General features: G+C 42.8%; 1 protein-coding gene across 2 annotated transcripts in view; it reads right to left on the reverse strand.

Moving 5' to 3' along the window:
* The window catches only part of GDPD1 (glycerophosphodiester phosphodiesterase domain containing 1), a 65,833-nt gene extending 51,307 nt beyond the window's left edge, over positions 1 to 14,526 (reverse strand). For both annotated transcript variants that reach the window (XR_001370799.2, XM_014590191.2), the window contains exon 1: positions 14,253 to 14,526. Coding sequence is in view for 1 of the 2 variants with exons in the window: in XM_014590191.2 (XP_014445677.1) it covers positions 14,253 to 14,394 (142 nt within the window). In the remaining variant the exon portion in view is untranslated. The remainder of the gene's footprint in view (positions 1 to 14,252) is intronic.
* Positions 14,527 to 17,922: the final 3,396 nt, after the last annotated feature.

Consider the following 17,922-nt stretch of genomic DNA (forward strand, 5'->3'; position numbering starts at 1 on the left):
TCTCCTCTTGGGATCTTGGGCATGCACGCACATGCGCCCGACATGAATTTAAGCCACTGGGTCTGGGACTCGAACTACAGTCAACTACATGGGAGTCCAGCAACATAGCCATTGCGCCAGCTGCTGGTCTCAATTTCTCACTTTCTGTCTCTGTCTCTCTCTGTGTTTCCAGTGAGTGCATGTGTCCTATAGACAAAATGTCTCTAACACACACACACAAACAAGAGGCTAGCAGGTGGCATGGTGGTTGGGGCACTGGACTCCCACATGGCCAACTGCAGTTCAAATCCTGGACCTGATGACTTGTTTTCTCACTTTCCCTCTCCTCTTTCTAATCAAATTATATAAATAATTAATAAAATTAAATAACTCAAATTTTAAAGAAAGAAAAAAACACAGAGGGCCAGCATATGGCACAGCAGCTTAAGGTGTTGGATTTCCACATGGTTGACCATGGTTTGAATCCCAGACCCGGTGGCTTGAAAATCATGCCGGGCATATGTACATATGTGCTAAAAATCCCAAGAGAAAAATGGAGGGGAATGATTTCTCATTTTCTCTCTTCTGTCTCTCTGTGGCAAGTGCATGTGCCCTATGGCAATTTTAAAATTTTTTTTAAAAAGAAAGAACACAAAGCCACAACCAAAGTATACAGGAGGGGTAGAAGAACCTAGACATGATTTATAAGCTACTAGGTTGTCAGAAAAGTCATGACATAGTTTTGAATAAAAAACAGAAAAATATGGGACTAGCAGTTGGCATAATGGCTATGTTGCTGAACTTCCATGTAGTCGACCACAGTTCGAGTCCCAGACCCAGTGTTTAAACGCCTGCCAGGGGAGTATGCATGTGTGCCCAAGATCCCGAGAGGAGAGTGGAGAAGGGATTGTGGTGTGGCCATCCCCCCCAGGGGGGGATTTCTCGCTTTCTGTCTCTCTCTTTCTGGCAAGCGCACACGCCTTCTAGCAAAAATCTCTCCAAAAAATCCTCTCACCAGAAAGACAGACAGAGAGACAGAAAGTGATAAATCACCCCCCAGGGGGGATGGCCATGCTGCAATCCCTTCTCCTCCATTCTCTTCTCCAGATCTTGGGCAAGCATGCATATGCACCCAGCGTGAGTTTAAGCCACTGGGTCTGAGACTCGAACCGTAGTCGACTACATGGGAGTCCAGCGACATAGCTCTTATGCCAACTGCTGGTCCCAATTTTTCATGACGACGTAATAACTGCTTATTTGTCAGGAAAGACAGAAGAGGAACTTGGTACACAAATCTCTCTTCAGACAGAGTTAAACAATCTCTTCTCCGTACTCCCATAGTGTCTTATGCACGTATCTACTAAAATGTTTATTACATTATAACACATATTATTTACTTGTCCTTTTCCTTCTATTTCCATGAGATACTTAAAAGAAGTGACTGGACGAGACTAGCAGATGGTGTAACAGTTACATCACTGGACTCATACATGGCTAACTGTGGTTTGATTCCCAGACCCAGTAGCTTGAAAATCATGCTGGGCACATGTGCGTGAGTGCCCAGAATCCTGAGAGGAGAAGGGATAAGAAGAGACTGCAGCATGGCCATCCCCTCTTCCCCTTTAGGGGGTGATTTCTCACTTTCTCTCTCGTGTCTTTGTCTCTCTCTCTTTACCCCACCTTTCCCAAGCGAGTGTGCATACCCTAAGGCAAAAACCTCTTAAAAAAAAAAAAAAGTGACTGGTTTTTGTTTCCTGTGTATTTGTTAGTTTTCATTCTTTTAGGTTGTAGCCATAGGGAACATGTGTTCATCAAAGACAAGAGAGACAGAGAAAGAGAACATGAGAAATCACCTCCTGGGGAGGTGGCCACACTACAATCCCTTCTTCATTCTTCTCTTGGATTTTGGGCACACATGCACATGCACCTGGCGTAATATTTTTAAGCTGCTGGCTCCAGGATTCAAACCATGGTCAGCCATGTGGGAATCCATCCGCCTTAACCACCACACCACCTACTGGCCCTGTGACTGTTTTTTTGTTTTTGATTTTTAGTTTGTTGAGTCTTATTCTGTGTCCTATCATATGGTCTCTCCTAGAGAATGTTCCATGAAGACAGTTAAGACTGTGTATTCCATAGCTGTTAAATTAAATGTTATAAAGTTTGTCAGGCCTATTTGCTCTATAGCACAGTATAAATCCAATGTCTTTGTTGATTTTCTGTCTGGATTAACTTTTCAATGCTGAAAGTGGAGTGTTAGTTGTTTTTGGTTTTTAATTTTGCTGTATGGCCCATGCACTTATTCAGAGGACAGAAGGAAAAGAGGAGAAACTGAAAAAGCATCCCTCAGGGAGATGACCCCAGGGGTCTGGAACAGCAAATATTGAGGGGAACATCTATCAACCACTACCTCAGTCTCCACATAGTGGGGGAAAACTGCACACTAATCCCACAGGAAGGGAAAAGAATAGAAGGAACACCTGTAAGCTCCACTCCCACATTTGCATTTTCCCCTGGGAGCATAAGTGACTTGGGAGAAAGGACTGTCTGTCCACCTGTGATTCAACCCTTCAGAGTTTTAATTTGGAACAGGCCATCTTCAGAAAAAAGAAAATGTCTGCTTATCTATACAGAAAGTTTGCCAGGCTAGACTCTCCTAATGTTAGAAGGTCTCCATTTCAGTGTTAAGTTCAATTCAGGGAGAGTATTATAGAACCCAAATTCAAAGTTAATAGCAATGGGGCTAGCAGATGGTGTGGTGGTTGAGGGTGCTGGACTCACATGGCCGACTGTAGTTCAAGTCCCAGACCAGATGGCTTGCTTTCTCACTTTCTGTCTCTTTCTCTCTGTCTCTCTCACTCTGGTCAAATTAAAATAAATAAATAAATAAAGTTAAATAAAATAATGCTTTAAAAATAAAAAAGTTAAAATAAAAAAAAGCAATGAAATTAATATTTTGACTTCCATTCATCTTATGCTTGTATATATATATATTTTTTTTTGGAGAGGTTTTCACTATAGGGCGCATGCGCTCAGCAGACAGACAGAGAGAGACATAGAGACAGAAAGCGAGAAATCACCCCCCAGGGGGGATGGTCACGCCGCAATCCCTTCTCCTCCATTCTCCTCTCGGGATCTTGGGCACGCATGCACACGCGCCTGGCGTGAGTTTTTTTAAGCCACCAGGTCTGGGACACGAACCGCGGTCAACTATGTGGGAGTCCAGCGACATAGCCATTACGCTAACTGCTGGTCCCTGTATTTTATTTTTAATTGGTTCCAAATCTGGGAAGGCAAAGTAAGCAGTGCTACTTACTAGCCTTTCTCAAATCCCAATAGTAAGGACTTTGTCTTAAACATCTTTTAGAATATTCCACCAAATAGTATTTAATAAAAATTTATTGTTTGAAATTATGTGACATTTAAAATTTGTTTCAAGGGACCAGCAGTTGGCATAATGGCTATGTCACTGGACTCCCATGTAGTCAACCGTGGTTCAAGTCCCGGACGCAGTGGCTTAAACTCACACCAGGCGCATGTGTGTGTGTGCCCAAGATCTTGAGAAGAGAATGGAAAAGGGATTGCAGCGTGGCCATCCCCCCAGGGGGTGATTTTTTGCTTTCTGTCTCTCTGTCTCTCTGGCGAGCGCACGTGCCCTATAGCAAAAAAAAAACTCTCAAAATATTTTTTTTGTTTCAAAATAATCTGCGTGAGGAGAATGGGAAGGGATATAGATGAAACAAGACTGGGTGAGCCTCAGCAGTTCTTGCTGGTTGTCGCTGCTCCTTAACATGCTGAGGCCGCATGGCAGGCCTCGGTTGGATTCACAGCCCACCCTAAAAGCCAGGTACAATGGTGCAAGCCTGTAGTCACAGCTACCTGAGAGAGTAGGCAACACAGCAAGACACTGCCTAAACACTATAAATCAATCAAAGATTGGACATAAGTGGATCATTGCGCAAACATCTGGGTGATAGATCCATAGATCCTTGTTATTATCTTTGTGTATGTTTGAATTGTTTGGTCTTTTGGTTGGGAAAAAGATGTTAGGAAAAAGAACAGAAATGCAATATTCTGAAATATATTTCCCCATAGTCAACATGATTCATTTTATTTCATTTTAAAATTGCTAGAGGGTGCTTGTGCTTACCAGTGAGAGAAAGAGAGAGAGAAAGCACCCCCCCCATACACTATGGGGCATAGTCATGCTCCAATCCTTTCTCCATTTCTTCTGCCTTTGGGATTTCACGCATGCATGCACATGTGCTAGCATGTTTCTCAAGCCACTGGGACTGGAACTATGTAGTTGGCCATTTGGAATCCAGCCGTCTCAAGCACCACACCACCTCAACCATATATCATCAACGTGATTTTTACTAGTAGTATTTACATTCCAAGTCTGCCTATTTATGTCTTTTACATCTGTTTTCCATACTCATATAAATTGTAATTCTTTTAAACCTAACAGCTTATACATGCAAACATTAAGACCTTTTACTTCTTTTAAATTACATTAATAAAATATTGAAAAGGTGGTCAACATATTAATAATTAGCAGAAACCTAGCACAATGCTTAGCACTTTATATTTCATTAAAATTCTCACAAACAGGGCCAGGAGATGGCATGGTGGTTAAGGCGCTGGACTCCCACATGGTCAAGTATAGTTCAAATCTCAGACCTGGTAGCTTGCTTTCTCACTTTCCCTCTCTCTCTGGCCAAATTAGAAAATAATAATAAACAAAATTAAATAAATAATTCTCTTAAAAAGGAAGAAACCTTCACACTCTATGGGTTTAATATTAATTATCCCTACAAATTATTCTCAGAAAAAAACAGGCTAAGGTCCCATAATCCATAAGGGGAACTGGGATTCAAGCATGAGCAGTGCAGTTTCAGAGCCCATCCTTTTTACCACTAACTATTCTGCAGTTTTTATGCTGCCTTTCACAAAGCACCTTTCTTTTTTTTTTTGGAGAGATTTTCACTGTAGGGTGCGTGCGCTCGCCAGACAGACAGAGAGAGACATAGAGACAGAAAGCGAGAAATCACCCCCCAGGGGGGATGGTCACGCCGCAATCCCTTCTCCTCCATTCTCCTCTCGGGATCTTGGGCACACACGCACACGCGCCCGGCGTGAGTTTTAAGCCACCGGGTCCGGGACACGAACCGCGGTCGACTACGTGGGAGTCCAGCGACATAGCCATTATGCTAACTGCTGGTTCCCCACAAAGCACCTTTTTTTAAATTTTGTAGACAAGTTGTTCATACTGTTACCTGCTCTTGTATTCTTCTATTTGTAAAGCTTGAAGATACACATTCCACAAAGGTAATACCCACAAATTACTTCTTATAGTCATATGGTAAAAGCCTGGTGAGTAACTAAGGGACTAATTAAGAAGTGTGACATTTCTCTCTAAGGACTTTTTCAGTGGTAGCTCCTCTCTCATAAAATGGTTTGAGATCTCTTTCTCTCTAATTATCAAGTAATTCACAGAGGTAGGCTTGCCATTAATTTTTCTTTCCGTCAATAAGCAGTTTACACAATTCTTGGCTCTGTAAATAACTATTCTACATACAAACAATATTTTAACTTTACAAAAAGGAATTTTGCTAGAGGACTTGTGCACTTACTGAAGAGAGACAGAAAGAAATGGGTAAAGTAGAAAAGCACCCACCACAGGAATGGTAATGCTGCAATCCTTTCTCTTCCATTTCTCTTTTCGGGACACATACACATCTAGCATGTTTTTTTGTTTGTTAATTTTTTTTTAAAAGAGTTATTTGTTTAGGGGGTAGGTGAGTGGCATGGTGGCTGAGGCGCTGGACTTCTGCATGGTTGGCTACAGTTCCAATCCTGGTCCTGGTGGCTTGCTTTCTCACTCTCTCTCTCTCTGTGCCTTTCTCTGGTCAAACTGAATAATAATAATAAATAAAGTTAAGTAAAAAATGCTTTTAAAAAATGAATTATGGGGGCCAGCAGGTGGCATGGTGGTTGGGGGCGTTGGACCCACATGACTAGATATGGTTCGGATCCTGGACCTGGCAAGTTTGCTTTTCACCTTCTCTCTTTCTTTCTCTCTCTCTCTCTCTTAATCTGTCCCTCTCTGGTCAAATTAAAATAAATAAGTAAATAAATAAAGTCAAATAAAAATTTTAAAATTATGGGGCCAGCAGGTGGCATAGTGGTTAAGGTGCAGGACTCACATGTGGCCTGCTGCAGTTGAAGTCCCAGATCTGGCAGCTTGAAACACACTGGGCACATGTGCATATATGCCCAAAATTCCAATGGAGGAGAAAGGATTGTGCCATGGCCATCCCCCCACCCCAGGGAGGAGGGGTAAGTTCTCACTTTCTGTCTCCCAGGTGAGTGCATGTACCCTACAGCAAAAATCTCTCAAAAAGAGGGGGTAACATTTTTTAAGAATTATTTTATTTCATTATCATTATCATTTGTTTAATTTGACCAGAAAGAGACAGACAGAGAGAAAGGAAAAGTAGGAAAGCAAGCTTCCAGGTCCAGGACTCAAACCATGGTCGGCTATGTGGGAATCCAATGCCTTAACCATCAGGCCACCTGCCGGCCCCAGTTATTTATTTATTTATTTATTTATTTATTTTAAAGTTTGCTATAGGACATGTGGGCTTACCACAGAGAGATAAAAAGAGAGAGAGGGAGAGAGAGAGAGAGCAAGCCGCCAGGGCCAAGACTTGAACTGTGATCAGTCATGTGAGAGTCTAGCACCTTAACTATAATGCCAACTGCTGACCCCCTAGCATCTTTTTCAAGCTACTAATTCTGGGACGTGAAGGACATAGTTGGCCAAATGGAATCCAGCTGCCTTAACCACCACATGATTGACCAACCAGTGTGGGAGTCCTGGATCTGGCTTAAAAATCACTCCAGGTCCATGTGTGTGCATGCCCCAAATCCCTAGGGAATGGAGGAGGGATTGAGGCATGGGGACCTGGGCAGCTTGCTTTTCACTTTCTCTCTCTCAAAAAAAAAAAAATACAAATTTACTGGGACTGGCAGGTGGCATAGTAGTTAAGATGCTAGACTCCCATAGTTCAAGTCCCAGACCTGGTGGCTTGCTTTCTCACTTTTCCTCTTTCTCTGTCTCTCTCTGGTCAAATTTAAAACTATTAATAAGTAAAATCGAATAAAATAATTCATTTTAAAAAAATACAAGTTAATTTTGTTGCAAGAAATGTTGCATTCCATGCATAGTCCATAATCTGCATTGTCCATGAACTTTTTTGAAGACCCCCCCCCTCGCACATATATGATTTATATAAGCTGAAAAAGCTGAAAAGACTACAGATAGTATATAGAAAAGAGCATTTCTCAATATAGGTAACATTATTCTTATATTTCTACTGGAAAAACTGAGAAACATGCTGGGCACATGTGTGTCTGTGCCCCACATCCTGACAGGATGGAGAGATGGAGGAGGAGAGATTGTAGCGTGACCATGCCCCATCATGAGGTGCTATCTCCCTCTCCCTTTCTCTCTCTGTCAAGCATACTCACCCTTTGGTAATTTAGGAAAAAGGGGGTAGAACTAGTGAAATTTCTATTTGCAGATATAAGAAAAACATTAAACATCAATGTGGCTATTATGTAATCAGTGGCCTTTAGAACTGCATGCCATATCTAATAATGACAGTCAGTCACATGAGAGAGCACCTAAAGACAGAAGAATGATGTTCCAACTGTACGTTGATACATGGGCAGCATTTACCAATTAAAAATCACATGCATGCTCTCTTCTATGATAAAATGTTAAATGTTTTGTCACAACTTTGATCATTTTTATAGAAAAGTATTAAATTTTTTCCTAAATTTTGGGCCAGATGGTTGCATAGTGGTAATATAACAGGATCCTCAAGGGAAGGTCCCAAGGGCCCGTGATCCAGGTTGTCTGAGGCTGGAGATGGAATATGGTGTAAGGACCCTGTTGGGGGGGGTCTCTCTTTCTCTCTCAGAAGAAATAAGTAAATGAAGTTTATAAATAAATATGCTTATGGTTTAAAAGTTGAAGATGTAGAGGCCAGGAGGTGGTGGCGTGGTGGTTAAGGCACTGGATCCTGCATAGCCAACTCTGCAGGTTGAAGTTCCAGACCTGGTGGCCTAAGAAACATGCCTGGTATGTGTAGGGATGCCCAAAATCCTGAGAGGAGAATGGAGAAGGGACTGTACTGTGGCCATCCCTCTGGGTGTGGGGGGGTGATTTCTCACTTTCTCTCTCTGTGCCTCTCTGGCAAGTGCACATGCCCTATGGTTAAAAAAAAATGTTTAAGTATATATATATATATATACGTGTGTATATATATGTATATATAGGACTAACAGATGGCAAAACGGTTACATTGCTGAACTCCCATGTGGTCAACTGTGGTTCAAGTCCTGTACCTGGTAGTTTGAAACTTACACCAGGTGTGTGTGAATGTGTGCTCAAAATCCCAAGAGGAGAATGGAGGATAAAGGATTGCAGCATGGCCATCCCCCTTGAGGGGTGATTTCTCACTTTCTGTCTCTCTGTCTTTCTGGCAAGGACATGCGCCCTACAGCAAAAACCTCTCTCCCCACCAAAAAAATAGATTTTTGCTATAGGCATGTGCACTTGCAGAAGATACAGAGAGAGACAGAGAGTCAGAAAGCGAGAAATCACCCCCACCCCGGGAGGATGGCCATACCACAATCCCTTCTCCTCTGCTCTCCTCTTGGGATTTTGGGCACACATGCACACATGCCTGTCATGAGTTTCAAGCCTGCAGGTCCAGACTCAAACTGTGGTCAGCTATGTGGGAATCCAGTGATGTAACCATCTGCAGATTCCATTAAATCGCTTTCTAAATAGCCTATTGCTTAATTCAACTGGCCCATGGAGACAGGTTAAAGAGGATTAAAGTAAATTATCTTCTGTCTTTATTTCTCTAGTTAACTCGGTAGGCATCTGGAATAAATAAATAAATACAGACACACACATATACAATATCATTCCATCAGCTGGCCCCATTACTCCCTCAGGATATTGGGCACACATGGCCAGTATGATCCTCAAGCTGCCAGGTACAGGACTCAAACTGCAGTCGACCATGTGGGAGTCCACAGCCTTAACCACCACATCACCTGCTGGCCTCCCAGCACACACTTTATTTTTTTAAAGAGAGATTTTTTTTGCTATAGCATGCATGCTCTTTTCAGAGAGACAGAAAGAAAGAAATCAACTCCCAGGAGGATAGCCACACCACAATCCCTTCTCCTCTATTCTTCCAGGATTTTGGGCATGCACACACCTGCGCCCAGTGCTAGCATACACTATTTAACTTTGATGGAGTGCTGGTTTTTTCCACCAGTAGAGTGTCACAAATTTTCAAAGATTAACATGTGTTTCTTTTAAAATAAAGTTTACAGAATTCATAAGGATAATTTATATTAGAACTTTCATTGATTCAATAATCCCACTCCTTAGTATTTACCCAAAAGACAGGAAAGTACTCAGTCGGAAAGACACTTGCACATCCATGTGCACTGCAGCACTATTCACAATTAATAAGAGATGGAGTCAACCCAAGTGCTCAGGATTGGATATTTGGACTGAAAAGATGTAGCACATGTACACTATGGAATATTTCTCTGCCATAAAAAAAAAAATTAGAATCTGTTACCTAATACAAAGTAGATGAATTTAGAAGATTTAATGCTGGGGCCAGCAGGTGGTGTGGTGGTTCAGGGCGCTGGATTCCCACATGGTTGACCGCAGTTCAAGTCCCAGCAGTCTATTTTCTCGCTTTCCATCTCTTTCTTGCTCTCTCTCACTCTGTGTCTGTCTGGTCAAATTAAGTAAATAAATAGAATAAAGTTAAAAAAAAATTTATTTTGGAGAGATTTTCATTATAGGGCGCGTGCGCTTGCCAGACAGACAGAGAGAGACATAGAGACAGAAAGCGAGAAATCATCCCCCCAGGGGGGATGGTCACACCGCAATCCCTTCTCCTCCATTCTCCTCTCGGGATCTTGGGCACACACACACACACGTACCCAGCGTGAGTTTTAAGCCACCGGGTCTGGGACATGAACCGTGGTCGACTACATGGGAGTCCAGCAACATAGCCATTACGCTAACTGCTGGTTCCCAAAGTTCAAATAATTTTTTAAAAAAATTTAATGCTAAGCCAAGTAAGTCAGACTATGAAAGACACTGTATGTCCCTGCTCAATAGATACCAAATGTCTGCACTCTATGACAGAAATCAATAGACCTGGGGACCAGCAGATGGTGTAATGGTTGTGGCACTGGACCCCCATGTAGTCAACCATGGTTTGAGTCCTGGGGGCTTAAAATGCATGTTGGGTGTGTGTGCATGCATGCCCAAAATCTGGAGAGGAGAATGGAGAAGGGACTGCAGCATGGTCAACCCCCTTGGGAGGTGATTTCTCTCTTTCTGTCTCTATCTCTCTGGCAAGCACACACGTCCTATAGCAAAAATCTCTACAAAAAAAAAAAAAAAAGAGAGAGAGAGAGAAAGAAAGAAATTGATAAGACCTGAAGACAGAACGGAAGAGAAGACACGTGTGGATACCAGAGGGCAGTAGACAGTGATGGTGCGTGAAAGAGGTTAAGGAGGTAGCACTTGACAGACATAGAATAAAAAGTTCTCTAATGGAAAAGATGTATATGGTAATATCCTTGATTTGATGGTAACATAATGCATGTTTTTGAAAAACTATGGGCCCCCAGGCACTGGATTCCCATGTGGCCGACTGTGGTTTGAGTCCCGGACCTGGTGGCTTGCTTTCTCACTTGCTCTCTTTCTCTCTCTCTCTGTTTTTCTCTGGTGGGCATACATGCCCTATAGCAAATTAAAATAATAATAAATAAAATAAATCATTATTTTTAAAAAGAAAAATGATATTGTATAAACGATAATTAAATATAAAAGAAATTGGGCCGGCAGGGGGCGTGGGGGGTAAAGGGGGTGGGTGCTGGATTCCCACATGGCTGGCTATGGTTCAAGTCTTGGACCTGGTGGCTTGCTTTCTCGCTTTCCCTTTCTCTTTCTCTCTGTGTCTCTCCGGTCAAATTAAAAAGTAATAATAATAAATGGAATGAAATAAATTTTTTAAATGTAAAAGAAATTCATTAGAAAAAGATAATTTAAATAGCTATTTAGAGGCTAGATCCTGGCACACCAGTAAAACATAATGCTCTACAAGGTTGACCCACATTGAAGAGTTTGGAGTTTGTGTCCAGAGGCTTCCTTGAGCATACCAGGCACACATTTGCCTGTAAGTTTCAGGGCTGACTGAGGTTGGGGGTGGGGCCCAGCATAAAGACCATGATAGGGCAAGCAGGTGCTACAGAGGATAAGATAGGTGGATCTCTGGGCTGGCAGGTGGCATGGTGGTTAAAGGCACCGGATTCCCACATGGCCAATTGCAGTGTGAGTCGCTTGCTTTCTCACTTTTTCTTTCTCTCTCTCATCAAATAATAATAATAATAATAACAACAACAACAACAAATGGAATTAAATAAATATATTTAAAAATGATTGGATCTCACATGGCCACCTGCACAGCTCAAGTAAGTCCTAGATACAGCAGCCTAAAAACATGCCAGCATGTGTGCATGCATGCCCAAAGTCCAGAGAGGAGAATGGAAAAGGGATAGGAATGGGAATTGCTAACCCCCCTGGGGACAACTTCTCACTTTTCCTCCCTCTCTCTGTTTCCTCTTTTCTCTCCCCTGCATATACCCTATATACCAATACTAAAAAAGAAAGAAAGGAAGGAAGAAGGAAAGAAAAAGACCATGCCAGAGGTGCTGTATCTCTGTCTTTTTTACTATCACTCTTGCTCATGTAAGAAATAAAAATAAATCGGGCCCAGCAGTTAGCATAATGGCTATGTCGCTGGACTCCCATGTAGTCGACCACAGTTTGCGGCCTGGACCTGGTGGCTTAAGCTCACACTGGGTGCTTGTGGGTGCGTGCCCAAGATCCCAAGTGGAGAGTGGAGGAGAAGGGATTGCGGTGTGGCCATCCCCCCTGGGGGGTGATTTCTCGCTTTCTGTCTGTCCCTTTCTGTCTGTCTGGCAAGCGCACATGCCCTATAGCAAAAACCTCTCCAAAAAAATAAATAAATAAAATAAAATAAATGTTTTAAAGAATTATTTAATTTCATTTATTATTATTACTTTTAATTTGCTCGACAGAGAGAGAGGGAATGAGAAAGCAACCAGCCAGGTTCAGGATTCAAACTGCAGTCCATCATGTGGGAGTCCAGCACCCCAATCACCATGTCACCTACTAGCCCCAATAAATGAAATTTAAAAGTAGATTTTCAAGGGGTCTAAGTTTTTTAATACAAATTTCCTAATGTCCTAAGTATGCACATTTTTCTTTTTTACATCAGTAAACAGCTACAGTATGTACTGCCTATAGTTGAAATAGGACTACTATCATTGAAAATTGCTTCTATCAGGGCCAGCAGGCAACACGGTGGCTAAAGGTGCTGGCCATAAGGCCGACTGCAGTTCAAGTCCTAGACCTGGTGGCTTACTTTCTCGCTTTCCCTTTCTCTCTCTCTCTCTGTCCCTCTCTAGTCAAATTAAAAATAAAAATAAAAATATATAAAACAACAAATGGAAATAAATAAATAATTATCTTTTTAAAAAGTAAAAAAAAAAAATGCTTCCATGGCAACAACTGGAACTCTAAAAGTTGGCCCCTAGTTCCAATGATTGAAGGCATAGTAATGGTTATTATGGCATCCTACAGTTTAACCACGTACATATTAAAACACAGATAAAGATCAGGAGGTGGCATCTCTCGTTAAGGCACTAGACTCCCACATGGCTGACTGTGGTTTCTCTCTCTCTCTTTCTCTGGTTGAATTAAAAATAATAATAATAATTCTTAAGAAAAGATAAGACAAATAAGCAATAACAAGCATTTAGCTGACAACCTTTTAAAACCTTTGATACATTTCATGCGTGGGAAGCCAGAGCAACTATTGAAGCGACTTAATTAGAACTGTGTTTAACGAATAAAATTATACAGACCATACAGAAGAATGATAATGCATTTCTGTGGCATTTATAACTTTATTCCTGGCCAATACTTATTAGAAAAGGGGTTATGATATCAAATCAAGTTTTAGACTGTCAACTCAAGAGTTTATCATTTCAAGTATTAGATGTAAAGTCAAAACAATTTTAACCTAGTCGAACATTCATCTCTAAAAACAGTTAACAGATTGAAATAACCCAATTTCAAAACATTTTCTGTATCATGCTTGAAATGCAATGAAGTCACATTATTACACAATAATGAAGAGGCAAAGATTTGGCCTATCACCTGGAATAACAGAGGGTGGATTACCTAAACTCCTTTTAGTAAGACACTTTTCTAAAAGAAATTTATCTTATTTTCTTTGAACAATACTGTCCTATTATAAACTAAATTATCTTTTGGTCTTTGGGAAATCCACGTGTCACTGCTGGGGGTGCACGGTGGTGCTAAAAATAAATAAATAAAAAGCAGGTGCAAGGTTTGCAGCCCTGGGAACTAGGACGCTCCAGTTCCAGTCCCAATTCAGCCCAAGCTCTAATTGTGACCTTGGGAAATGTCCCTGGCTAGGAGCTCCGTTTCCCTCTCTTCTCATTTACAAGTGCTTGGAGCTTGGGGGTGGGACCAACCCCCCGGTATCGCAGGCAACCGGGGGGCAGCCCTCTCCAGGTACAGGCAGATCCGCACCCAGGCTCGTCACCCTGGCTCTCCCCGTCCGCTCAGCCACCAGCTCGATGGGAGCTGTCTGTTCCGGGTTTCTCCCGCCGGTACCCTCGGTTCTGCACGGCGCTCCCCCAGCTCCCCACCCCCACTTTGTGCATCGCTTTCAAAAAGAGACCTTCCATCCGCCGAGAAATGCTCCATTTACCCTTTACTCTCACCCGGGTCTTTCTCCTTTCAGAGGACTCCTGACCTGCACTGGAGAGAGCCCCCTACTCACCAAGGTTCTGACTACTGACGCTTTTCCTTCCCTCCCCTCAGGAAACCTCCCCTTCCCACCACCTTCACCTCCAGGGGAGCCCCTCTATTCACGCAACCCCATTCTTCCTCGAGCTCTCGCGTATCTCCATCCAGCTGCGTTTTGAGGAGCTCTAAGGGACCCTCCGTTCTAATCAGAAAAAAAAGAAAAAAGAAAAAGAAAAAAGAAAAGAAAAGCCTCCCTCCATATCCGCCATCGGGTTCTGGGGACCCTTCTCACCTCCGCGGTGAGAGATGTGTTTACTGAGGAATCGCTGCTTCTTTCTCTGGTGCAGCAAGGTCGGGTATTTAAGCAATAAGAATGAGGTCACCAAGTACCCTCCCAGGGTAGAGAGAAGGTATAAGGCTGCGGCGGACGACATCTCAGTCACCGTGTGGGACGTCTCCCACCTCCGGGCCCTCTGAACTCCGCTGCGGCGGTCGCAACGGCTGCGGCGGCGGCTGCTCGAGATCTGCTCGCCCCCAGCCGGTGCGAGTGGTGCAGCGCACTTGGCGACAGGGCCCATCACGCAGGCGCAACCAGAGCCCAGCGCGGGGCAACAAAGGGACCGACACGCACGCGCACTCCCGCCCCGGAGCAGGAGCCTGCGGAGGTCTCGCGGTGAGCGCTGGTTCTGGGGTCCCACCGCAGTGCTTGGAAGAAGCTGTGAACCGAGATGAAAGCCTGTAACCAACCCTGCTAGTGTCCTTTCCTTCACTCAAGCAGAAAAGGCTATGCAAGGACAGCTGTCAGGAAACTCGGAACAAAATTGGAAAATACAAAATCAGAAAGGAAAGGCTCCCAGGTACATCTTAGCTCTTACTCCAGGAAATGCGAAGAATTGTTACAGAGGGAGACTTTAAAACTTGCTAAAAAGAATCAAAAGCCCTTCCACAGCTGAGCAGATAACTATAGATAACACTAATTCATTGTATATTTCAATGTCACCAAAGTGAGGATTCTAAATGTTCCCAATACCAATTAATGATACCTGTTTGAGGTAATGGATATACTAATTAGGGCTAATTATACTGATTTGATCATTACGTATTTTATTTATGAACTAAAAAAACCACACACAGTAGCACATAAATATGTACAATATATGTGAATAAAAACAGTAAACTAAACCTCAAAAAAAAAAAAATCAACCCCCTCCCATTTAACTAGCTGATTTTCCCTAGGGCCATACATACCCTAAAAGGTACTATGATCGTTTATAAGTCAAATATTTGTGAGACTGACCCCTTTCCTTCATTTCACGTGAACATGCCAGTCCCCATGTGTTGGACACTAACGACACTTGAGCAATATTTGTTGACTTACAAGTCCATTTAAAACAAGGAAACGTTGGGAGGGCTTTAAGATGTCACCCAAAAGTCATAAAAAGACTGGGAATTAAATCTTAGAAGGCCCTACTAGTTTCCCTTTCATCCCATACATTCCAAACAACTAGAACACTAAGAGCCACGTTTCAATACAAAAGAATTAATGGAGGACCAAGGGAGGAAAATTGGTAAGAGCATGTCTCCCACAGAAATGTAGGGCAGAGTGATTATCTAAAATCTGATTATTCCTGACTCTGGCCTTGAGCAAGTCACTTCATCTGTAAAAAAAATAATTTTTGATTAAATGGTAACTTTGACTAAATGATAAATGATAAATTTTAACTAAGTGATTTTTTAAATAATTATTTTATTTACCTTTATTTATTTACTTATTTTAATTGACCAGACAGGGACAGAGTGTGAGAGTGGGAGAGAGGGAGAGAGGGGGAAAGTGAGAAAGCAAGCTGCCAGGTCCAGGACTAGAACTGTGGTCAGCCATGTGGGAGTCCGGCACCCTCACCCACTGTCCCACCTGCCAGTCCCACTAAGTGATTTTTTAAAAAAAATTTTGTGGGCCAGCAGATTGTATAGTGGTAAAGGATGCTGGACTCACAACAGGGCGAACCGTGGTTCAAGTCCTGGACCAGGTGGTTTGCTTCACCCCCCCCAACTCCCCCCCTATCACTGTCTGGTCAAATTAAAATAAATAAATAATAAAATAATTCTTAAAAAAAATTTTGGGGGGCCAGCAGGTGAAAAATTTTTTTTGCTATGGCACATGTGCTTGCCAGAGAGACAGAAAGGGAGAAATCACTCCCCAGGGAGGATGGCCATGCTGCAATCCCTTCTCCTCTCAGGATTTTGGATACACATGCACACGCACATGCACACACACACACGGGTGGTGTGAGTTTCAAGCTGCTGGGTCCGGGACTCCAACTGTGGTCAGTCATGTGGAAGTACAGCGATGTAACCACTACACCATCTGCTAGTCCCAATAGTTATGCCTTTTTAAAAAAATTTATTTATTCATTCATTTATTTAAATTTGACCAGAGAGAGACATAGAGAAAGTGAAAAAACAAGCTACCAGGTCCAGGACTTGAACTGTAGCTGGCCATGTGGGAGTGTCCAGTGCCTTAACCACCACACCACTGGTTGGTCCCCAATAGTTATGCCTTTTTAGGAGAAAAAGAGAGTACAGAAATCCCCAAATAGACCGCGGTTTGCGTCCAGGACCCAATGGCTTAAAACTCACGCCGGGCGTGAGTTTTGATTTGAGTAGCCCAGTTCATGCCATGGCTGTTAAGGTGGCTGGATCCCACAGGACCAACCAACCACAGTTGAATACTGAACCCAGGGACCAGCAGTTAGCATAATGGCTATGTTGCTGGACTCCCATGTAGTCGACCGCGGTTTGAGCCCTGACCCTGGCGGCTTAAACTCACGCCGGGCGCGTGCACATGCGTGCCCAAGATCCCAAGAGGAGAATGGAGAAGGGATTGCAGTGTGGCCATCTCCCCTGGGGAGTGACTTCTTGCTTTCTGTCTCTCTGTCTCTCTGTCTTTCTGGTGCGCACACACGCCCTATAGCAAAAAACTCTCCAAAAATAAATAACTAAATAAATAATACTGAACCCAGCAACTTGAGAGACACACCAGACACATGTTTGCATGTGTCCAAAATCCTAAAAAGAGGGAGAAATGGAGAAGAGGAATTGTGGGGTGACCATGGTTCATGGGGATGAGGATGCTTTCTCACGTTCCCCTTTTCTCTCTGTGTCTCTTCAGTGAGTACATGCTCACTCTGGCAAAAACAAAACAAAACAAAAGCAGATTAAATAAATCATGGTAATGGAAAACAATGCAGCTGTTAAAATTGGTGATATACAGGGCAGTACGTGGAGTGGTGGTTAAGGGTGTTGGACTCCCACATGGCTGACCAGTTTGAGTCCCAGATCTGGCGGCTTGCCTGCTCACTCTCTCTCTCTTTCACTCTCACTCTGTCCCTCTCTGGTCAAATTAAAATAAACAAATAAAGTTAAATAAAAAAATTATTTTAAAAAAATAGTTATATACACTTTCATTTATTGGCAAGGAAACATCTACTACCTATTTTTGAGTAAAAACAAAGATTATGGGGTCCAGCTGCAGTAGCTGACTGCTGACACCGTGCTTCCCAGGCTGAGACCACATGAGAGACCTAGTTTCAATTCTCAGTCAACCTAAAGGCTGGGTGTGGTGGCATATAACCCTACTGACTCAAGAGTCTGACGAAGAAGGATCACCAGCCTGAGACTAGCCTGGGCAACATAGCAAAACCTTGTCTATACAAAGAGCTGGGGACCAGATAGTGGTACAGCTATAAAACATGATGTTCAAGGGCCAGTAGGTGGCATGGTGGTTAAGGGTGCTGGACTCTCATGTGGCCAACCATGGTTCAAGTCCCAGACTAGGCAATTTGCTTTCTCACATTCCCTCTCTTGTGTGCTCTGGTCAAATTTAAAGAATTATTCATTTAATTTTATTTTTTCATTCATTTATTTTAATTTGACCAGAGAGAGAGAGGGAAGGAGGGAGAGGA

This window comes from Tupaia chinensis, unplaced genomic scaffold (assembly GCF_000334495.1).
Source record: "Tupaia chinensis unplaced genomic scaffold, TupChi_1.0 Scaffold000416_1, whole genome shotgun sequence".
In the NCBI taxonomy this organism is placed as follows: Eukaryota; Metazoa; Chordata; class Mammalia; order Scandentia; family Tupaiidae; genus Tupaia; species Tupaia belangeri.